Source organism: Stigmatopora nigra, chromosome 14 (genome assembly GCF_051989575.1).
Source record: "Stigmatopora nigra isolate UIUO_SnigA chromosome 14, RoL_Snig_1.1, whole genome shotgun sequence".
In the NCBI taxonomy this organism is placed as follows: domain Eukaryota; kingdom Metazoa; phylum Chordata; class Actinopteri; order Syngnathiformes; family Syngnathidae; genus Stigmatopora; species Stigmatopora nigra.
The window spans coordinates 1,547,848-1,571,545 of NC_135521.1; the positions used below are offsets into that span (position 1 = coordinate 1,547,848).

Here is a 23,698-nt window from a genome sequence, read left to right on the forward strand (position 1 = left end):
AAACAATTTTTAAAGGCATGTTTTTAGTGGTTTTCCATCATGTTCCCAGTGCATTCATACTTTTAAAAATGACATCAAATTAATTTAATTTCAATGTTTACCATCGTACAATTTGACTAAAACAGTCGCGATTTAAACAATATTTGCATGTTTGCTATACTGCGTGGTTTATAATACAGTGCGCAAAAATTGACATTAGCATTATTTTTGCAAAGTTCATTCCCCCATGTTATTGTTTATGAATAATATTCTACTAAGAAGCTTGACATTTACCCATTTTGCAGTTGTTTTTTTCTAATATTGAATTCAGATGCTCATTACGTTGACAGCTTTGTTTTGTAGTTTCCTTGTAATCAATAAAATAACGATTGTGCGCTAAGGCTAGGTCTTTTTTATACAATTGGCTAGGATAACTTTGTTTTAGGCCATAATTTGGAAATTGTTGAAAAAATGTATCTAATCTATTACAGTGTGGGTGATATTTTGGTCAAAAACTCATTCAACTCCTTTTTAAAATGACGACAGACTATTTTTTGGAAATTAAACCACTATAACTGCTCATATTGCTTAAATAAAACCATGTATAATCGTCGCATATTTATTTGCGTTGAATAAACTGACTTTGCCCTCTGACAGGATAAGTTTAGTGATTTTGAAAGTATTGTGTTTTCGTAGCTACCCTTGTTTTGGTCCATCAGTCCAGTTGGCCATTTTGACATCCTTTCAAATAGAGGTCGTCTTGAGACAGGTGTCCGTCAAAGCCGTCCAGATAGAGGATGCTACTTCCGGCGGCGCCCCCGCCGCCGCCCCCGAGGAAGGTGCCCACCGCCCGCCCCTGCCGAGCGTGGCCTACCGCATCGCTAAAAACTTTGTTGATCTGCTCCTCGGAGGGCATCCACCAGTCTGGGTTGGAAGCGCAGTGTACGCGGATGAACTCTGAGGAAAAATGGTTGGAAAACAGGAGCCTTGCATTCACTATTTGGTCGCCGTCGAAAAAATAAGGGTACCTCTGAGGCAGCTGACTTTGACAGGGTTGAGTGGTCGTCTCTCCAGGCCGGCTTCCCTCAAGTGGACGGAGCGTTTGCGTTTTCCCAGGCCGCACGAGAACTTGAGTTCGTCGGTGGTGAAGATGAAGCGGATCAAGTAGCGAAGTAGTCGCCGGCCGTCTTTCTTGGAAGAGTTGACCGCCTCGTCCCACTGCTTGTTGCTGATGAAGAGTGGGTAATTCTCCAATAGTTGTTTGCTTCCCTGTACACCAGAAGATATGCAATACAGTAATCCCTCGAATATCGCGGATTCACTACATTACAGAATTTTTTATATCTGACTTGTGTAGACTGTACTTTGTTGCAATAAAAATCAAAATAACAAAGCTTAGTACGTATGAAAAAGAGTGACCAACCTCAAAGACCGTCTGCTGTTCTTCCTCCTGCAAATATGACACAAATATGAGCAAAAACAATCACAAAAGGTGCACATTTTCAAACTTTTGAGCTCACCTCGGTGAGTGGTTCCTCGGGTACGGGTGGCACGAGCTGGTGGTGAAACTCAACAACGTTCTTGAAGTATTCCAGAACATTTTGACAGGGAACTGTTCAGCACAACAGTTGGAGAGAGTGATTAGCTGACAGAGTTTAGTGTTCAGAAGTTGTATGATTGACACATTTTAGTCCCACATTCTTCATTTTGCTGCATTAGTCCAAGGTTTGTCATGTTCTACTGATAGTTAGTTACAAATGTGGCTTATATGCGAGAAAATATTGTATGTGAATGATTAGGAATGTCTGTATATTACTACAATCTCCCATACAATGTGAAAAAAATAGACAGTAGATGTAATCCATCCAAACTGGCTGGACATACCTGGCACGGCTTCCAGCTTGTTGCGGAGCTCCTCGTTCTCCTGCTGTAGCGACAGCACTTCCTGCTCCAGCTCCAGGCAACGTGGACAACAGCTCTCCTCCTCGTCCTCGTCTTCGTCTTCCGGCAGCGTGGACGAAGGGTGTCCGTACGAGTCGGACGGCGAGGGCGAGCCCCATCCCGCCGAGGCCTCGGAGGCGGGCTCCGCCGAGCGGCAGCGCTCGTCGTCCGAGCCCAAGAGCGGCCGGCCTCCCCGCCGCCGCCGCCCGGAGAGCAGATAGTTATGCAGGGAGTCGGTGAAGAGGCGAAGGACGGCCGAAGTCTGTTGTTGGTTCAAATGGCTTGGAGGCGCATCTTCGTCCTGATCCACGGACGGGGAAGAAGAGCTTTCCTCGGATTTTGTGCGGGGAACGGCGCCGCAAGCGTCCTCCGTCTTGATGGCGACAGGGAGGGACGGCGAGGGCTCCAGAAGCCGTCCGTTGTTGAGTAGGCTGAGGACTCGACTGCACTCCTTGGCAAAGGCGTCCAGGATGAGGCGGTTCTCTGGAAAATTAAAAAAGAGAACACAAAGGATTACATGGAGATATTCTATTGCCACACAAAGCATTACATCTTTTTGAAATAGGGATAAAAGCAAAAACTGATTTTTTGTTTTTCTTCTAACCACAACATGGCCTAATACTTAGAACTTATTCAACTATTTTTAAATGCAAGGTCATGATGCACTGAGGTAGTTGCAGCATGAGCGCCTCTTTGCAAAAATCACTCATACAAACACGGGGTTCAAACAGACAGACAGGAGTTGATGACAATAACGAATGTGTGTGTGTGAGAGCCGTCGTGAGGCAGTTGTCTTTGTTCACGTTGGTAGGAGCAGGCAGCTTTTGTCGCAAGGTCCTGTTTGCCATGACAATGTCTGAGGCAAACATGCTCTTTGTTTAGCAAATGAAAGATAATAGCACTTGCAAACAATAATTCTAAATTCACAGTCACAAACGGGAGATAAAACGAGATAACTGTACCGTGGATGCCAGAAAAGTCAGTCACTTTCAGTTGTTAAAAACAATAAATACATGGAAAAGATATATATACACACAATAAAAACGATCAAGCGCTACAAGGATTTTACTGAGAACGAACGCTACATAAAAGTGATATAATAGGCTAACTCAGCCTGGTTGGACAGGTTTAAAAAGTGGTGTGTTTTGACGAAGCTTTTTGGGGATTTTATTGCAGAAGAAGACTCATGTGCTGCAAGATAGGAAGTCAAATTAAAGTAGGGTTGTGTCAGCGTGTTAATTAGTTATATGAAGACATACAATGTAAATAGTCTCACCATCCATCATCATTTTTACATCAAATTTGGTGAAATGTCTCCTCCTAAATCACATTGATGTTCAACATTCAGGTCCCAAACAACACATTTGATAGGAAGACACGCTTATTAATCTTCTACATTGGCACAGCGTTCCAAATCCATTCAGCCTAGCCGAGATAATCGAGCTAATATTTCGCCTGACGCCGTCATAGGTATTCATTTGCCATTGTTTCTAACGACGGTCCCGGAACTGATTGTGGTGCTGAACTTGAATAATAATCTGCCATTTGAGTCCAGACACGTCTCCTACGTCCATAGACAATCGCTCAAATGTGTCTATCAGTCTGGCACAGATGTGCCACGGTTATTAATATGCGCGTCGTCTGCTGCAACAACGCAGATGTGGCTGATATCACGCACCCCCCCATCCCCATCTTTCTCCCCCATAACCTCCCTCCCTCCCCCATTTCTGCTTCTCTCCCCACTTTTTGAGCCGAGTCGCCTCGTAAAACGTCGTTAAACGCAACACACTCGGCCGTGGACAATTTACGAGGCCCATTTGTTTTAATCGCAATACTTAGAGAGGGTCCTTTTTTTTTATATGCCTGCATTCAGCGCTATGGTGGGCTTCTTTTTGGCAACTTTAGTTCCTGTAATCAAGGAGATGTTTAGCCAGGATGAGTAGTATCTTGTTGACACAATTTGGGTGATATGGTTCTGTTTTAATTCGCATTAATGTTTTGGAAGCTTGAAATTTGAGGCAATTGTGAGTTTGATTTATTGAATAAGGGACATGATATATTAATGAACATATTTATATTCATGTTAATGAACATATAAGTATACCGAGGGCTACTATGAAGACCCGAATAATAGTAGGCACTGGAATAATATTACAGAGTGGAAAATTCCAAATGAATTAATAATAGTAGGCACCGGAATAATAGTACTACTACTAAGATTCATTATTTTTGGAATTTTCCACTGCCTACTATTATTAATTCATTTGGAATTTTCCACTCCGTAATATTATTCCAGTGCCTACTATTATTCGGGTCTTCATAGTAATTTCCCTCTTTAGTCCCTTGTGTAGTTTGAAGATAAACAATGACACATACTATTGGCAAAGAGGTTCATAGATGGGATTTCACGTAAATTATCAATCAAAAGGTTCCCTTTCTACTCATTCTTTAGTTAGAAGCAGTTGAGATATGTTAAGAAACAAATCTCAGAATTCCAGAGCTATAGGGCCTTTAAAAGTTGTTAAATGATGGCATTTTTTGTATTCTTTTGGATAAGATCTTGTGAAATTGTGGGAACTGATTGGACGCTGGTTTGGTATACTACAAGTGAAATCTTTAACCAAACGGCAAAGCGATATCAAGAAAACTGTGATCTGCAAAGTGTGATAGAGAGATTAAAGGATGAGATTTCTCCCGTTTAATTTCACAGCAGTGAGGATTAGGTTCATCACTTTGATGTCAGGTTTGGTCTGTCTTAGACGCACCCTCCCATCCTTCCCGGGTACCGACACCCTCCACTCCATGCACCCCAAAGAAGAACAATGTCTTCCAGTAAGAGCTACACACAGTGAATTTGATAATATTTTGTACAGTGAATCTCCAAAAACGACTACTACTCTCCTTCCAATTGAACATCATCCATCACAGACCAAATGAAACAATGGTGACTATAAAGGGAAGCAAATAAATGCTATTATTCCCATTCCTTGCAGTCACATTTACTGAGGACAGTGTCTGAATATTTGGACAAGAATAGTATAACATTTGGCATTGCAAACATGTCGCCTGTATGAAAGTCAAAAGTTGTAAACGCACCTGAAGTGATCCCGAAGGTGCAGTCTGGCGATTCCACCTTCCGCCGTCCAGCGGGGTGTGCGGACTCCGCCACGCCGACGAAGGTGCGTCTCCGCCGGGTGTCCAGAGCGACGCCACCCGCTCCCTCCGCGGAGGTGGACGTCGGGACCCCGGAGCAGGGCCTGCCCTCGGCGGCGAACCCTGCATGGTTGTCGCCATGGTTCAGCTGGTGGCTCTGCCCCTGGAACGGTAGAACCTGCCCGGGATGGAACGCCAAGTGTCCGGCGTCTACATCGGCGAAGAGCGAAGGCTCGACCGAGGCGAAGCGCTCCAGACGCGCCTTGCACTGCCAAAGCCTGGCCGGGTCACCTCGGCTCATCTTGGCGTCAGAGGGGCCTTGGTGCTCGGTGGGTGGCGTGTCCCCCTCCATCCCCAGGTGGGTCCAGGTATGGAGATCGGGCGAGGACTTTTGCCGTCGCCGTCTGGCCGCTTCAAAGGAAGCAAGGGGTATGCTTGGGTATCGATGGGGGGCAACGATTCGCTGACATGCAGCGTCTCCAATCCCCGGGCGGGAGGTCCGTGTCGAGGCTGATCCGGCAAGAGGGCGGTTGCTCGGTGGCTGACTGGGGGGGGAACAGGCGGGACTTGCCTTCTAAGACTAAGACTAGTCCTAGTCCGAGATCTAGAGCAGACTAGTGATTCGACTCACGCCGAGCATATGGACACTAGTGGTTCTATGAGGTATTTAAAAGGAACAAGGGGAATGAACGTAATCGTTTGAAGCGTTCATCTGTATCCATATTTGCTAATTTAGCTGAATGAATCATGTGCAAAAGTTGATCTTCGCCGCTAAGGGGAGCTGTTGTCTTAGTTTGCAAGATGCTGATGCAAGTGGACTGTCAAACAGGTGAAATGCCTTTGCAAACATACTGTTTGTTTCACTACCTTCAAATGTTAGTTTAAAGGAGGCATTGAAAATCAGAATCAGGGATCAGTTTGGGAAAACTAGTCACTTGAGGCACAGGATTTGTAATAATCATGGAACAAGAGGATGGGATCTCTACTTACATAGTTGTCCGAGCGAAGGTTCGAGCTTTGGTGACTTCCCAGGGGGCGTGGCTTGGATTGACGTCAGGATCGGGGAACAAAACGCTTTGGTAAGAGGGCGGATCTGGTCCAGCCGAGTCCAGACGAGCCCAGACGAGGCCAGCCGGGGGTTGAGCTCACAAGTTGGCGGATCTGCTCGGGTGAAAGAAGGGATGAACGAAAGAGCCATTGAGTCGGGAACTCAGGAGGACTCACTCGAGATGACTTGACAAGTTGGCAGGAGTTCGGAAGGAAGGAAGGAAGCCAGTCTACCAGCCGGTCATCACATCCTCGCCGGGATGGTGCGCCTGCTGAACTGCCTCCTACTCGGATACCTAACTTGGAATCTGCGGATCTCGGATGCCCGAGGGGAATACTGCCACGGCTGGCTGGACACCAGTGGCAACTACCACGATGGCTTTCGGTGCCCGGAGGACTTCGACACGAGCGACGCTACTGTGTGTTGCGGCTCTTGCGCGCTTCGCTACTGCTGCGCCGCCGCAGACGCGCGCCTGGAGCAGGACAGTTGCACCAACGACCGGCCACCCTCTGCCGCCGACCCTGACAACGACCACATCGAGTATGCTGCGCGTACGTATCTGCGAATTGTCCATCTTGCACACTGAACACAAACAAATAAAAAACAACAACCTTGCAATCGAAACAACAACAAATCAATGGTCATCTTAAGTCCCATTGACAGAGGTGGGCGTCCAATCCATTTTGACAGGGAGTATGTTCCTCTCCTAATCATATACAAGCATGAATTAGTATTAAATGAGGGCCAGTACTTGATTTAAGTGCTCCATTTCTGTCCAATTTGGTTAAAATGTACTCGACAACTAACTTGCAACAAATGAATCAAACGTAGCAGTTAAAAGTGACAAATTTAGCCGAAAGGCCATTGTCAAGCCACCCTTTTGGCCTACTTCAACATTTCAAAGTGTTACACAAAGTCATTGTGGATTGTGAGAAGTTAACAGCGGTCCTCTTGAGAGCTTTATCCATATCAAATTTCCCAAACGTCTCACGTAACCACTGCCTGCCTGCCTGCCTGCGTGTGGATTGGCCTCCGAGTGAGCTCACGCAATTTCCCTTTTTTAAAGCCAAATAAATAAACAATCTTGTGATTTCCTCCCACAGAACACACACACACACACACACACACACACACACACTCGCTCTAGTGTAACTTGAACTGTTTGTTTTCTTCGAGAAGGTCACCTGGTGGAGAAATAGATGAGACATTAATGGTATTCAATTGATTGGTTCCCCCCGGTGACATGTTTGTTTTGCTTTGTCTTGGGGGGGTTAAAAACATCCTTTTGTACTTTTATAATTAGTTGAAAATTGAAATCTGTCATTAGATAGGAAGTAAGCAGGGCTCAAACATATGGCATGTGGCCTAGAAGTGGCCCATTAAGTTATTCTGCCCGGAAACCAGATTTTTCTGGTTCATCTATAGTCAAAACTGGCGTCAATGGCAGCCAATGAGTTAAAAGGGAACCTTGAAATGCCTCTAAACTAACAACGAGTCATCAAACACTAGCAGAAAGCGACCAATCAACAGAGACCAATCTGCAAATACCCCTTAAACCAATAGAAAATGATCCAAAGTGACCTATACGTACCCTAAAATGACACCAAATTAACTTCGCAACGATAAACGTCCAATTCATTTCCGCAACGTGACGCCCTAATCACTCTATTTGTCCACAGAGCCCGTCTACATGCCCTTCCTGATGGTGGGCAGCATGTTCGTGGCCTTTGTGGTGGTGGGCTCCCTGGTGGCCGTCTACTGCTGCACCTGCCTGCGACCCAAACAACCCGCCCAGCAAGCCATCCGCTTCTCTTTGCGTAGCTGCCAGGGCGAGACTATCCCCATGATCCTGACTGCGGCACCCCCCGGCCTACGCGCCCCGTCCAGACAGTCCAGCACGGCCACCACCAGCTCCAGCTCGGTGGGCGGCGGTGGCGGCTCAGTGCGGGGGTTCTCCGTCAGCGCTCAACAGCAGCACGGCTGTTCGGCGTCGGCGGCCATTTCGGCGCCGAGCCGCGGGGCCATGGCGCCGCCCCCTTACATGTCCCCTGTGGCGTCGGGGGGTCAGCTTCCCTCGACAGGTACCGCCTTCCTCTTGCCCCAGCAGTACTTCTTCCCCATGCAGCCCGACGCGTTCACTTCGGCGAAGGGTTTTACGGATTTGGGCCAAAGTTGACGAGTAGCGAGGACGAGCCACCGATGCACTTTTTTTTGTATTCTATCGTGTACATAAACGCCGTGACTATTTTGTACTGACCATTATTTTTTAACAATAAATGAATAACCTTGGCAAGTATGGAGAGGAAAATGGGATACTTGAGAAGAGATTCCCAAGAGGGATATTCTGTATTTTTACAACTATAAAACATTTCTTAAATTTAGGAAGTGGTTCTCAAACTGCAACATGACAAGAAACTCTGTTGTAATCGTTCAAAATTATAGAAGAGCTAAAAAAAACTCAACTAAACCAATTAGTTGCTAGCAAGCATTGTTTGGGCCATATAAAAGACCCTTATAATAATTGCCATGGTATATGATATCTTTGCATAGATTTTTTTTTTAAATTTATGAATGTTTGTTTTCCAATTCTTTGGGGAATTTTGACAAAACCTATTATTTTAAAAACTTGATTCCCCGCCTTAATACTCAAAATAATACAAAATAGATTTGTTGCCATCTTGTGGCACTTGTATGCAATTATTATAGGTTGCCATTGAAAGTGACAGATGAACCAAAATTGCTTAAAAAAATTAAACACTAAATATTTTGTAAAACATCTTGTAACATTGACTAATCTCAACAAAATGTCCTAAAAAAATATACCAACTTTTCTATTTAAAAATATCAAATTCTTCCTTATTACAGTAGAACAGCCTTTTTATTCATACTGTAATTTAAGGATACACAAGAGTTTAGTTTGATTGGCGAACAAGGTGGTCTTGCCTAGTCAAAGTTTGAGAACCACATCTAAAACGGAGCTGAATCCGTGCGTGAAAGCAGAAGCCAGAATTCCTACCTGAGCGACTTCACCGGCGGAATGCGGCGCTGAGATTGGTCATTGTCGGCGCTCAACGAGCGTGGCGTAGCCGGCACGTCCAAAGCGCCGTGGCTCCTCGAGCGCAAAAGCCTAGAAGGTCGCGGGTGGATCTGGGAAAAAAACAGAGACCCGCGTGGCGCTGGTTTACCCGACTGTGAAGCCCACATGGCGATTGGCGACGGCTTTGACGACCTCCGTCTTGAGCGTTGGTCACATTCCGCCTGTCAGCTCTTGTTTATACTTGCGGCTCCTGTATCTTGTTCTGTTTTTCTTACAAAAACACCACTTTTTTGGTACATGTTGACTCTTCTTTTGGTGGCTTTTAACTGCAGGGAAAAGGTTTTTCAATTTAAAAGACCAATTTTTACAGAAGAAAGAATTTTTTGAGGGCGGCCTTTCCTGTTGAAAAGAATTTGACGTCCATAACCTAAAAAAATTAGGGTACGCGCTTATTGTATACATTGCATGTTATTATTTGTTGCATTTGGGTTAGGTTATAACTTCATTTCATCCCGAATTTGATACATTTCAGCCGTAAGACACAGAAGACATTGTAGAACTAGTTGAAAAAACATGAGCCATAACACAAGAAGTCCACAAAGTGGGACCTTCTGCAGAAAAGACTTTTTAAACAAATAATGGACTAAAAATTGTAATGAATTGACAGCAATATAATGTAATAGTACTTACACTACTTACTGTTACAAAGAGAAAATGTCTGGTCCCTGCAAAAAACAATCACGTCAGAATCAAATTACAGAAAAAGTATTAAAGCTGAGAAATGTGTGACCCCACCCATTTTGGGGCTCTATGCTGGAATTTGAAAACAACATCTTTATGTTTATGGGTGTAACGGAACTATTTGGGCCTTCGGTAAACACAAAGCAGCTTTTCCTGTTTAATCCGGAATATCCTGTATATTTTTCAGCAAACAAACCAAAAAAAAAATAACAAAAAAACTCCATGAATGTAAAGTTTATTTCCATTGGTCTTGGTGGACCGTATTAGACGACACTTATACATTTGCAGTCCCGACATGCACAACAATCATGAAACTGAAAAAGACGAGAAACCATAGTTAAATCAACATATTTTTTCTCCTTTTTTTTTAAAGTGAAGTGGTACGTACAAGTCTTTCCTTTCCACTCATGCAGCGCACAACTTTGATTGAAAGAATTAAAAAAATAAGCCAAAGTCCAAAGAAAAAATAAATAACCTGACGACAACAACGTCCACATTCGTAGTACATCGGATGAGTTGAAAGAAACTCCGCCTTTTTTGTTTTCCAGTCCAGCGAATATTGTTCAACCCAAAAACGGGACATGGACAGTAACGTTCACCACCGAAAGAAAGTTACACCGAGCGACGTCCGCTTGAAAAGTCGACCGTATACGTTCCCACCCGCGCGCTGGCCATGCAACAGCAGACGGGGGGTAAGGGGGTGCTGTAGCGACACCCGTGCGCGCGGACGACATACGAGCTAGCGTCGACAACGCGGACGGACTGACATTCGTACGTAGCAAACATATCAGGAGGTCGGGCCGGTCTGACCGAGAAGTATTAAGGCGACGCCGAAAAACGAAGACGGTGGCGATAAAGTTGGAATTCAACGGGATTCTGATTGTAATTTGGACGGGAAAACGTCAAAATCGAACGGTGGCAACAACAAATGTTTTAGAGAAATCAAGTTGTGTGTTTACGAGAAATTTATTGGAGGAAAATAAGCTTCGTTTCAGACCACATGAATGATTAAAGTAACTACTTGGTAAGTGCACAAATTCGTCGATTTAACCGGTTTCACGAATAGTAAAATTACGCATTTACTTCACCTTAGTTATGACATTCCCAGTTTAACCCTAGATTGGTAACCCTCTATTTCAGGGGTTACCTTTTACGCTTCTGAAATATGGAGGGTTACCATGGTTACTGGGGGTAAACAATGGGTCCGAAGCAAGGAAGGGTACCCATTTTTTTTCTTGGTAACCATGGTAATCCTCTATTTTCAGAAATATGAAAGGTAACCCCTGAAATAGAGGGTTACCATTCCCAATTTAAGGGTACAATAAACCACTGCTGTTTTTCATTAGTTTTGTGTGATTTTCAAAAGATATATATGTATTTTTGAGTTGACTATAGCGTCACCAGAAGCGAAACTCCTCCTACCAACTTTATCTTGGACCGGGCGGGACATTTTTCGTGGTTAATGACCCTCCATTTTTTTTCTATTCGAGCGAGGCTTTAATATTCCGCCTTGAAAGACAGCCGTGCAAGGCAGACGAAAAACGTTAACGGTATCCGACGCGCGCTCACATCGTCGGTCACATGCACATGCAAGCGTCGAACCCACGCAAACACACCACAGTCAAAAGTCGAAGCTCCCATGGGGAGAAGAAAAGCCATCGCACGGACGTCACGCTTAAAGTCCAATGACAAAAAAATAAATAAAATCAAATCAAGCGGTTCAACAACAGTCAGGTGGCAGAACGAGACGTTTTTTCTTTTTTTTTTTTTTAAGAAAGCTCAGCGTTCCTCATTCGCTCCGTTTGGACAAAAATTTGCGGACCGTGGCTTTTACAAAGCCAGTGGATGCAAAGTGTGTACATCTCCAAATATAAAAATACAAATCCACAAAAGAATAACTATAGAGACGAGGTCGTTTGGAAACTGGCGCCGAGATTCCTGGCTAATATTTCTCTCTCTCTCCTTGAAGCTAATGGCACTTATGTCGGAAGGGTTCGATTCTCCGTTGTCGGGGAAACACGCCGCCACCGCTTTCAGGAATATCGATTTTTTTTTTGTTCCCTTTTGTTTTTGTTTGAATCTTCCAATTTCCATACGTGCAGTTTTGATGCGAGCTCATTCCTCGGGGATGGAGCGTAGGCACCTTTGTGATTCGTGACGTGTGGAATGCGCTCGTCCGTCAGCGGGGCGGAAGTCGACAAAATCAACAAAAAAAGAAGAAAAATGTAAAGAAAAAAAAAGTGAAACCTAGACTAGGCCGCAAACTAAAAGCAGGCACCGTGTCTACATTACGTGAAGAATTGAAAAGGATCGATTTGGTGAAGGCATGATGCAAATGTAAGGCCTTGACGTACCAGCGCTCTTTGGCAATCGGACGCCAGTTCCAATCTCGTTGCCATTAGGGGACGAAACGTTTCGTTATTTTGATGGGTCGCAATTTTGGAGAGGGCGAAGGTTGTTTTTGGAGCCAATGTCGCTTTCCTGGAGAGGAAAATGGCGTGCTGGATGATGGAACGCGATGGGTGGAAAAAAGACACGATTCCGCTCCGTACGTCAAGAGTCCCGAAAGAAAGCGAGAGGAGGAGAAGGAGCGGTCGCGGCTCCGTTCGAGTCTGGGCTCACCACTCTCGGCTTCTTTGCTTGGTGGTGTCGTACGCTCGGATTACTTCCGACTGGGATACCACGCCGTTCTCGTCTTGGGAAAAGGCGTAGCCGTCTGACCATTAAAAAAAAAAGAGAAAATAGATTCAACGTCAAGAACTTGAAATGCATAAAACCCCCCTCAAAAAAACAACTGTTGAGTCGGTTGCCCTGGCGCACGTCATTTTCCCAAAACATTTATCACTAACTTTGATCCGAGCTAAATGATCCCTACAAGTCTCACCTTTGGTACCTGACAGCCAGCTGAAAGGTTTTGCGCCCTGGCGAATGCTTTGTAGGGGGAAGGAAAAATGGGCGCAATATTTGTCGTTTTGCTACTTTGACTATAAGTGGGGACACAGCAGGCACACAATGATGGTACTATAGGGGGGAAAAAAAGCAGCCAATGGGAAGCTAGGTTGACTATTATTCTAGTGAGGAGCTAGAAAAGCAAAGGACAAAGGCTTTAAGAGGTCAATTAGGAGTCATGAAAACAATCACACCACAAGAATTTCATCCCCACCTACGAGACAAACAGAAACAAAATCATCAAACAAAGGAGAGAACAAAAAAATGGATAAAAATCAAACCTATGCTAAAATTTGAAAATATGGTTGAGTGGTTAGCGCGTCGGCCTCACAGTGGAAGATCTGGGTTCAAATCCAGGTCAGTTTGCATGTTCATGTGGGTTTTCTCCGGGTACTCCGGTTTCCTCCCACATTTTAAAGACATGCATGGTAGGCTGATTGGACGCTTTAAATTGCCCCAAGCTATGAATGATTGGTTGTTTGTGTCATTGTGCACTGTGATTGGCTGGCCACCAATTCAGGTTGTCCCCCACCTCTGGCCTGAAGTCAGCTGGGACAGGCTCCAGCACCCCCCTGTAACCCTTGTGAGGATGGAGGGGTTCAGAAAATGAGACGAGAGAAATAAATACACAAAATGGAAACCTTCCTTTCTATTTTTAGCTATTTTGAAAGAATTTTAAAAGTGGAAAAAACAACAAAAACAAGACCAAAGAATTGTTCTCATCAAAAGCAATTTTGAATTATTGGTGTATTTTGGTCCATTTTCTGGCCAGTTTTTAAAAATGGCTGCACTTTAACTCGGTTTCTATCTCATTGATGCTTGCAAAAAAAAAACTATAAAAGGTATAGTAACTCACGTAGCAGGTTCTGCTGCATGGACTCGGAGCGATACAGACTCACAGTGCTCTTCTTGAAGACGTTTTTCAGGAGTTGGGCCCTCTCCGTCAAGCTGCGTCCCAACAAAAAAAAAACACCAAAGACACACACACACCGTCAGTTAGTGCGTTATACACACACGCTGCGAACCACAGGGCGATTTAACGAGGCATTTATCAAGCGGCTCCGGCTCCACGTGGGGAGACAAAGTGGCCGAGACGCAACGTGGGCGCCAAATATGCGCAGCAGCGGGAAAGCTGCGAAGGAATTTAAGCAAAGCTAACCAATGAGTGGCCGTCTCTACTTTGTTTTTATAAAACTGTGTGAACGAAAGACTGATTGTAGATCTCCATCACTTTTGTTTCCTTATTTTCTTCGACCAAACTTGAACTTTTCACAGGCTTTTTGATCAAGTGCTATTTTTATAATCATTCATCCTGGATGTGACAAAAGCGGAATATTTTTAGATGGCAATATGACAGTTTATTTTTCTTAAACTATCAATTTTATAGTCAATCACTGTAGTCTATTATCTGTTTTATGATATCAAATGGAAATATTGGAAAATTTCGGCAATAAATAAGCAGTGTTATTGCTTTTGATTTAGATTTTGGCGCCTTTTCACATGCTTTTGAGCAAGTGCTGTTTTTATAGCACCCGTAAAATGATTTATTAAAGCTGAATGTTATTAGATGGCAATGTATTTTTCTTAAACTATCATTTTTATAGTCAATAACTGTAGTCTATTATCTTTTAAATGATATCAAAAGGAACTATTGAAGATATTTTTGATGAGTCTTCTTGCTTTTGTTTTGAATTTGGCGCCTAAAAGTAATGATGCCCATAAATATCAATGCCATGTCTTTATGGCCACGACCCATTTTTTTAAAATGAAGAATAATAATTCACTTGCCATGGAAAGATTGAACTCTAAAATGCACAAAAGTAACATAACCTTTGTCTCATGGAATAATCTAAGAACTGGTTGCCAGGTCTTCTTTTTTCAGCAAAAAAATAAATAATAATAAAAAAAGATTCTTTCAAATGACCCAATTAAAAAATGTCATCCATTCCTTCATTAAATAGATTTACTGACTATTGGGATTTCATCTAGTAGAAGACTATGTTTTGCATTTTCTACGTAAAAACCCCACACAAAAGAAGGTGTACCTTTTCCCATGTACGACAGCGCCGGGATCTTTGGATAAGGCCTCCAGTTCCTGCACCTCATCCACCAGCGTCTTGAAAAACACTTTCTTCACCCTGTAACAACACCGATAAACACACGCGCACACTTTAATTGAGGCCAGATGGCGACGGAGGGAAGACACGGAATTTGTGCGGGAGCCCGAACATAAAAGACAGAGAAGACTCACACTTTGTAGGCCACGTCAAAGACCAGCGAGGTGATGGGGATGAAGACCAGGCCCGTCCAGAAGACCCCCGAAGAAAACATCATCTCCGCCTGACACAAAACACACGTTGCACCGCTGAACCCAAGACAATACACAACTTCTACCATAAGTGGAAGAGCTCTTAAGAGGAGGCCACACCTGATAACATACGCTGGCGTCGTGGAAACGCCGTGAGGAGTCACAGACAAATAAGTGACCTGAGCTAGTGTGAATTAAAGATAGCGTGCTTTGATCAAGACTCGAGCGTTACTTATTGATGGTTTATTTGTCTGTTTGTTTGTTATAGTTACTTGTAATTCAATTCACTTCAATTCAATCCAATTCACTAAAATTCCATTCTATACCATTCAATTCATGTCCAATCAATTCAATACTAACCAATACCAACCAATTCCATCCACTTCCAATCAATTCCATTGAATTCATTAAAATTCCATCCCATACCATTCCAATCAATTCAATTCCATTCAAATTCAATTCCATTCAAATTCAATTCCATTCAAATTCAATTCCATTCAAATTCAAATCCATTCAAATTCAATTCCATTCAAATTCAATTCCATTCAATTCACTAAAATTCCATTCAGTACCATTCCAATCAATTCAATTCCATTCAAATTCAATTCAATTCAGTTCAATTTCAATCAATTATTTTCAGTTCAATGCCCTCCAATTCCATACAATACAATCCACTAAAATTCCATTCCATTCCATACCATCCAATTCCAATCAATTCAATTCCACCCAACCCCATTAAATTCAATATTATACATTTCAAGATGACATTTTTCCGGCATAAGGATTTAATATCCACCAGTGATTGTGGATATTCAGAAGGTTAGGGGGGTTTCTTTGCAGGATGGGCGATGGGAGTGTGCAAGTAGGTGTGTGTTTGTGTGAGTGTGTGTGTGTGTTGGCATCTTTCATCTGTGTGCAGGAGTGTTTAGTTTGGGCCGCCAGCATTGAAACGTTCTGTCATTACGTGTCAAAGTGCACAACTCGCCGCTCCTCGCATTGTGATGTGCCACTTGTTCAAACTGCCCCTAGTCGTCGGCCCCTGGGCCGCGTCCTTCCTGTAACGTGACACACACACACAGGCGAACGAGGGGCCCCCGGGACGCACACACACACGGCCATCACCATCAGTGTCACGGGTATCAAAGCGCCACGTTAGGCACAAATGCGCTAATCTAGCGGCCATTAGCTGCAAATTGACTTTGATGCGTGACAAAACATGACGCTGGGAGGAAACGCCAAATGACAGGAAATCAAAAAATGTATTTTTACCCCCCCCAATGTCTCCCCCCCAAATGAATGGAGCTTTTCTGTGCAGCTCGGCCAAATTAGACGGCAAAATTACGTGCAAGTTTCACTTTTTTGGGCCTATGTTTTTCTTGTAAGTTGCTTTAATTATTTTCAGTTTTTGTCACAACTTAATGATGGCATTTAAATTGTCCAAAGAGTAAAAAAAAAAATAATAATAATGTGTCTTTTCTTTTCTACATGCCACAACCTCCACAGGAGGCAAACATGGCAACCCCAAATGTTTGTTTTCAGGTTTTTGTATGCGATTACCATCAACACGTCGGACGGGTGCCTCCCACCACGGGTGACCCCCGGGAATCAGACGGTCCTTTGGGGGTGGGGGGGCCAGAGGGGGCGTGTACTTTCTCGACAAACTAATAAACTATCTGCTGGCCAATGGTTAGGATTGTCGAAAGAAATCGGGTTGCCAGAGACGTTCCCACAGTGTGAGCGGCATAAATCTGCCTAAAAATTAACATTCAGGCAGTCAATTGGAATGTAAAGAGGGATAAGTAACTAATTTATATATTTGGGGACTTTATGGACTTAAAAAAAATAGTAAATATCTCTATATATGTATATACATGTTGTGAAGCGGCAAAAGTTGAACTGTGAAATGGTGAGGGATTACTGTAAAGCACTTTTAAAAATAATAGCAAACATTGTTTGTCTATGACTCTTTCATTTAAATTGAACTCATAATAAAAGGAGTAATATCATAATATACAAAGTGCCATTGGCAGGATGAAAAAGAAAAGTACTTAAATTTAAATAGAAAAAGATCATGTTGTATTTACAATACTGCTTCTTGAAAATACCAATTCAAATATGCAGGTGTGGCATTTTAGCCTTACTTTTTCTTTTCTTAAACTTTCAGCAGAGTTGAATAGCGTAAAATGAACAGACGGCAAATAACTGCGACATGAAAAAAAAGTGAAAATAAACCTCCCACTTGTTTTTCAACACATGAGTGAGAAGGTTGTCAACACGACTCGCTCTCTAAAACAACACAAAAACTGCCAATGAGGCTTCAAAAGCCATTTTCTTACTGGATTTCTCCACCCTCTCCACATGTTTCAACCGACAAAGACATCCAACCTCCCCCCCAAAAATAAAAATACTTCAAGACTTGAAAGTGCAACGTAGCGCAGTGTTTGGACAAAAGCGGGATGTCACTAAAAAATTGTGCGTTAAGGATTTGACAAGTCGCCACTAAAGAAGAAGAAGATAGGGTCATAAAAATGATGACAAACATCACACGGAGAAATTTCAAACATGTTTTTGATGGCTTTCCACTTTCAAAACCAAACAGGATTGGTTAGAATTGCTCAAAATGACCTAATCAAAGCATAACTTTAAATGTCAGAGGCTACTAATTCCATATTTCTAAAAGAAAATGAATGTTAAGCAGTCTTTAGCCTAATGTACTGGCATTTAGTTTAAATTTATATTATTGACCACTTTTGTTGACTACTTATTTATTGATTATGTATTTGTCTGTATTTTGTTGTTATTTGTACACTTTTTGGTTAAGTTTTAAATCTCATTATAGTTGTATAAGGACAATAAAAGCATTCAATCCAATTCTAATAAGTTAAGAATACTCTGAATAACGATTTGGGTAAAACAACAAAAGAATTTGGGCAATTTTTTTGTAAGGATGACAAATAGAAAGCCATTTTCTATCAAATCTCTCCATCTGAATTTGAACAAATTCAATTTATTTCATAGCGCATTTTCTAGCATGTCATATAATCCATAAAACAGTATTTTTGCAGGGTGACCTAATATGGGAACGTGATGGATGGCTTCTGCACCTGTCCCGTCAAGAGCAAAAATATCCCGCCTGACATTGATGAATGCGTTACCATGACACCCCACGGTGGATGAAAAAAGAGGAGAAGAGCCTTATGGTTAGCGGCAAAGTTGCGGGTAGACAAAGACGAGAGGAGAGGGAGCGGAGGGGGGGTTTCATTCATGCTGACGCAACAAGTAGTCAGTGAAGAGAAGCTAAAAAAATGGGGACTGATGTGATTTACGAAAGATTGTGAGTGTTGGTGCGTCAGCTCTGTGATGCATTCTCGGGTTTCGCGCAAGGACAGAAAGATGTGCGCTTGTTTGATGAGCCAACCTCCATTTGCGGTCGAAAGAGGGGGGAGGGGAGGGCTCCATCGGGTGTGTAAGGTTACCAGCTCGTCGCAAAACAACGTTAGCTTCAGTGCTGTGGGGCACGGATGAAAGCCGAGAGAAAGGAATACGTACTATGAAGTCAACACACACACACGGCCATCTTTTGTGAAGCTATTGTGTCACACACAATCAAGACTGCGAGAGTTGAAGGGTTCCAAAATTGTAAATACTCTCGGTGGACTCATTATTAGGTACACCTACAATACAAAGGCTGTGTGTGTGTGTGTGTAATACTCCATTGTTAATGACATTGTCAGAAAGGAATTTGTAAGAGCGTGGTTATGCATTATGATTTTCTCTGGCCATTTTGATAGGGATAATTCCTCAAATAGCGACTGTTCTTCTAATCTCACACACATGGATGAATGCCAATGAATGGATGATACATACTTTATGATGGGTTACTCTCTTTTGTTATTATTACCAAGTAGAAAAGCTCTAAAAATTTCCTCTTTCATCGTGTTGATTGTGGTTAAATTAAAAAAAAGATGCAGTTGTATACGGAATCGACAGGATTTTTTTTGCAAATTCTAGTTCAGTAAAAATTGGTTGCGTTGCTCGATATCGTACAAAAAGACACAAAAAAACGCCCCATTTTCTCTCAGTTTCTTACCATACATGGCAAAAAAACTAAACACGTTGATGCCAAAACAGTGCACAAAAAAGAACTAACTAACTTTCTCCCAGAATTCTGTTACTTGCTCTTAACATGAACTACGAATAAACTGGGAAACATCACCTGTCGATGTTGTCCAGAGACCAAATACTCGAAAGCCGCAGAAAGAAAACGTCCCAAAAAACGGATAAAAAAAGCAAACAATTTCATAGTCATCTGCTTCCTGCGACGCAATCGCGCGACCCAAACCGTTTCAATTTGTTTAGCTAGCAGCCCACCTCGTTGTCTCAAAGTCACCTGCGGATACTCAGCGGCCGAGGGAGGCTGACGGATGGCGAAACGCAAACAAGCCTTCTAATTGGCCCAATTAAGTCATTATGCAACACAAGCCGGAGGTCTGACAAGCCCGGCCGGCCCGGAGCCTCTCTGGTTCTCCTTAGCAAGGTGCGCTTGCTGGCGTGCATTCGCTCGTGATGTAACGCAGGTGCGTGCGAGGGGGTCGCGCTTACCTCGCCCGACATGTCCGGGGCCAGCGGGATGAGGGGCCACAGCGACGAGTAGATGACGAAGAACACCACCCACAGGCAAATGCTGCCCCAGATGGCGATGTGACTGAACTAAAAACACAAGGGAAGAGTCTCAGGTTAATGTTTTATATTCATATTGTATCAAAACACAGAAAACAAGTGAGCAGTGTTATTCAAATAATGTCACAGTATAAGGGACAAAAAGTTGTGACTAAAAACCCCATCAAAAGACAGCTAAGAATGGCAAAGGACAACATTTTGAACTATTTTGAACAATCCTGACTTAAACCCTATCAATACACAGTCCCAAGAAGTCCTCCTCACTTTGTCTCCCAATAACATCTCCATATTTCTTAACTTTGGGCAAAAAATGAAGCATTGTGGGTAGGAATGGTTAATAGGTGAGCTTGTTTTGCTCACCATTGTCCAGGATGAAGTTTCCAGGCCCGCTTTAAGGCAAACTGTGATCACCACAAACTGTGGGGAGACAAATGACAGCAATGTGAATACACAAATGTACTTTTAGACATATTGGAGTGTCTGTGAAGTTCTTTGCCGGTGTGAAAGTGGTGGTTCGGGGTCAAAATCTGGCCCGCTGAATCATTTTGCATCATCCAGTTGGCGTTGTACTTACTGTGTAAACCATGTTTCCTAAGAGGAGATAGTCGGGAGTTCTTCCATTGCCAAACACCGTATCTGTGCAGAAAATGAAACATTTCAGAAGGGGCTGCATAATGCAAAATCATAAATAGAACTTTGGAACGACGCAATTTCACAACACAATAGTCGGATAAGTATCGCAAAGAAATAGCTACTGTTGGCCTGCTTCTCTGGTAATGTATACACTAAAGTCATTATCGATAATGTTATTTACATTAGCGTCTGCCAAAATGTGCTGTCTTTTGTTCCCTTTTTGAGGCACGTTTTGCAAAAACAAAGAACCAAAAGACCAAAAAACTGAGTTTGAACTCCTCATTGTACCACAGTTGGGGCTTTTCCACATTAGACACCCCCCCGCCCCCTGTATTTGACGATGGGATAATCCCCCCAAAGCCTGGGAATGAAGAAGTGGTACTAACGTGTTATAGAGTGCGTGTCCCGTTGCGAGTGGAGGACAAGACACACATGTTTGCAATTGACCGGTGGGTGGACGACGCATGCAGTAAGCCCTAATTAAGACAAAGTATGCCACAACGCCAGCCGCTGACTGCGCTGGCTTCTCGTGGTGAATCTCCGGGAGCCGCTCACCGTGTTGGAAGGCTTTGAGAGGGAACCAGAAGAGGATGACGGAATGGAAGAGGCCGTTTAGACAATGAGCCCAGAAGACCTGCAACAAAAAAAAAGAGAGAAAAAGGGAGGGAGGAGGGGGAGATGGTTAAAAATTCCAACAAAAGCGAAAAGTGAGAGAGAGTTGGATACAAAAGAGTGAAGGGAGATCCTGCCTACCAAGCCACCTTTGACCTCAGTCTTTTGTACTAGCCCAGCGCTAGGCTAAGTGGCGGTTTTGTCGGGGCCCGGGCCCTCAATGGCCACCCCGCTGATAGACACCTTGTATATCCTTTGTGGGTGTGAGCGGGTGGGGGATTGCCAGTGGAGCAAAAAGTATAGACTAAAACTGATTTTTAGGGAAAAAAGTGGTCTGCAAAGGCAGGTTTTCATATACGGAATGATTAAATTAAAACCTTTTTGGAACAAAGAATTGCAAGGGAAGGGAAATAAAGGCTTGGCTTTCCCTTTGAGCCAGTTGAGTGACATATTCTAGGTTATTAAATATGTTTTTTGACAGGTTTTGATGGTTCATTTGATGACGTTTTGGGTGGCAAAAGGGTGAAGGGTTTAAGCCTTGAATAAGCAGAGTTGATTGGCTGAAGACATACGTGCAGACAGTTGTCTAAAGTAGGCGTGTTGGAAGGTGTAAGCAGACTTGGGATTGGTCTTTTCACGTCCAGCTTCAAATACACATTCCACGCAGCCGCAGCCAAGTTAAACACTAATGGGCGATGTAGCATGAAATTACCGTGAAATCTATTCTGCCACAAAAAAACACACCAAAAAACTCCACTCTGTCTTGTTGTTATAACGATATCAACACCAAGACTTCAAAAAATAAATGATTCTGTCCTGGCCTGTTCATCAGGTAGATTTTCTTTCCTTTTTCCCTCAAAAAACATGCTTTTTGGGCCAATTCAGCAAATCTGTCCATTAAACTTCATGCAAAACAAGTAGTTAACAGAGAAAAAGAGGTATTTTCATGATTTTGAATGGACAGATCGCTGCTGAATTGTAGCCGGGGGGCATTGCTTCTACACATCGACCTCCTCACCTTTCTTATCCCGTCTTAAAAAAGTCCAATTGCGCCCACACACACCCTGAAAACATCCTCCTCCGCCCTTCCACCCCACCCAGGATTACCTCACCCTTTCATTGTGTCCACAAAAGCCAATACACTAAAAGCAAACCCCCCCAACCCTCCACCGCCGCCCTCTTGTTGGTCAGATGCTGCCTAAATTATCATTCATTATGCAAGTACATTTATGCCAATTACCATCACAGCTTGGCTTCTTCCATCCCACTCACAACCAAGTGGGAGTGGCCACAAGCAAAAAGGATAAAGGCTAATAAAATCAATAAACTCTCATAATTGCTGGTCACAGCGTGATCCACGTTGCAGATTTTGTATTTCTGGCCAACACAAAAATACACATAAAAATAATGGCGTTGGGTCATTAAAATATAATGAAATATTGAGCGGCGATCCTGGAGGGGAGGGGCTAACCGACACATGGCTGGAAAGAGCGTAGCCACATAAGGAGAGGTTTATGTGTGTAACTTTAAGTGGAAGGAATATGTTGTTAAAAGGTGACACTTTTATATTTTGCCACCCGGGGTCATTTCCGCCACTCACTTTAACACAAACGACTTACCGTATTTTATTGACCGCCTCCATGTATAAGCCGGACCCTTAAAATGGCCTTAAAAATCGTTGGATTTTACGATTGGACTCGTATAAGAGAGAAGAAAAGTTACTTTGAAGGGGAAATCTTTTTTTCACATTTTGTGTGATGTTTTTTTTCTCTGAAATTTCATGCAAAGACATCGAAATACATTTTGTGTAGCGTTTTATCTGTTCATACTTTGTCTATCTTGAAATAAATGACTATATCGGCCGCATTGTCTTACGTTATGGCATTTTGTCTTTGTTACCTAGCAGTTTCGTGCATGTCTAGTCTGACCCCCGTGGCCAATGGTTCTTTATTCTACTTCCACGCCACACTAAACAGGTCACCACGCCTGTGAGGAGCCCACGGGAGCCCAGTGTGCCCAAAGGAGTAAATGTCTATATAACTGTCTTAGCAAGAGTGCTTTACCTTGGTATTGAATCCCATTGCATTCTGGGAGCTTTTGTAGAGCTCGGGGTACTTGAGCATATTTTCTTTCCGACAGGAACGCTCAAATATTCCAAGAGTGAGAGGAGGCAGGGCCGTGAAGATCTGGACGAGAAAAATTAAAAGACAGAGTCAGAAAATGTACAATGGAAACAGAAACTGACACAAAAAAAGCATTTTACTATTATAATTGTCATTTGAAATGCAGTATTTTTTCTTTTACTGTTATTTTTACAAACTGACTTCATGGAATGTAATCTGACTACGTACACATTTTAACATGTGTATAATAGCTATGTATGTGTTTATTTTTTTTCAATAATTATTGCCAGATTAGTTCCAAATTGAAGAAAAATGCAGTGGTTTTTGGAGGAAATCATAAAGTATTGTAGTCCAAAAATGTTGGTTATAAACAACATTTTTGAGTCTGTATACTTTGTGTTTTGAATAAAGTGAAGAATGACGATGACACACAATCATCCTCTTGGCTCTTTTTGCATCTTAAAGTAATTCCTGTTCAGTTAAAATCCCTTTTT

At 42.9% G+C, this 23,698-nt stretch overlaps 3 protein-coding genes across 4 annotated transcripts in view; 1 reads left to right on the forward strand and 2 right to left on the reverse strand.

The window, feature by feature from the left end:
• Positions 1-166: 166 nt before the first annotated feature.
• bend4 (BEN domain containing 4) lies at positions 167-6,200 on the reverse strand. The gene is made up of 6 exons (XM_077733515.1): positions 5,017-6,200; positions 1,864-2,403; positions 1,500-1,591; positions 1,403-1,429; positions 1,008-1,248; positions 167-936 (listed from the first exon to the last, which is right to left on the reverse strand). The coding sequence occupies exons 1-6, from the start codon at positions 5,423-5,425 to the stop codon at positions 695-697; spliced, it is 1,551 nt and encodes a 516-aa protein (XP_077589641.1). The 5' UTR covers positions 5,426-6,200; the 3' UTR covers positions 167-694.
• shisa3 (shisa family member 3) lies at positions 6,153-8,414 on the forward strand. Its single transcript, XM_077733516.1, has 2 exons — positions 6,153-6,672; positions 7,801-8,414. Exons 1-2 carry the CDS (start codon positions 6,381-6,383, stop codon positions 8,295-8,297), a joined length of 789 nt encoding a protein of 262 aa, XP_077589642.1. The 5' UTR covers positions 6,153-6,380; the 3' UTR covers positions 8,298-8,414.
• Positions 8,415-10,118: 1,704 nt separating this feature from the next.
• Positions 10,119-23,698, reverse strand: part of atp8a1 (ATPase phospholipid transporting 8A1) — a 56,709-nt gene continuing 43,129 nt past the window's right edge. For both annotated transcript variants that reach the window (XM_077732420.1, XM_077732421.1), the window contains 9 exons: positions 23,145-23,267; positions 21,025-21,103; positions 20,411-20,472; positions 20,197-20,253; positions 19,759-19,866; positions 15,100-15,188; positions 14,894-14,986; positions 13,705-13,796; positions 10,119-12,615 (listed from right to left, as the gene is read on the reverse strand). In XM_077732420.1, coding sequence (XP_077588546.1) covers positions 12,518-12,615; positions 13,705-13,796; positions 14,894-14,986; positions 15,100-15,188; positions 19,759-19,866; positions 20,197-20,253; positions 20,411-20,472; positions 21,025-21,103; positions 23,145-23,267 — 801 coding nt within the window. In that variant the 3' untranslated portion in view covers positions 10,119-12,517. The remainder of the gene's footprint in view (positions 12,616-13,704; positions 13,797-14,893; positions 14,987-15,099; positions 15,189-19,758; positions 19,867-20,196; positions 20,254-20,410; positions 20,473-21,024; positions 21,104-23,144; positions 23,268-23,698) is intronic.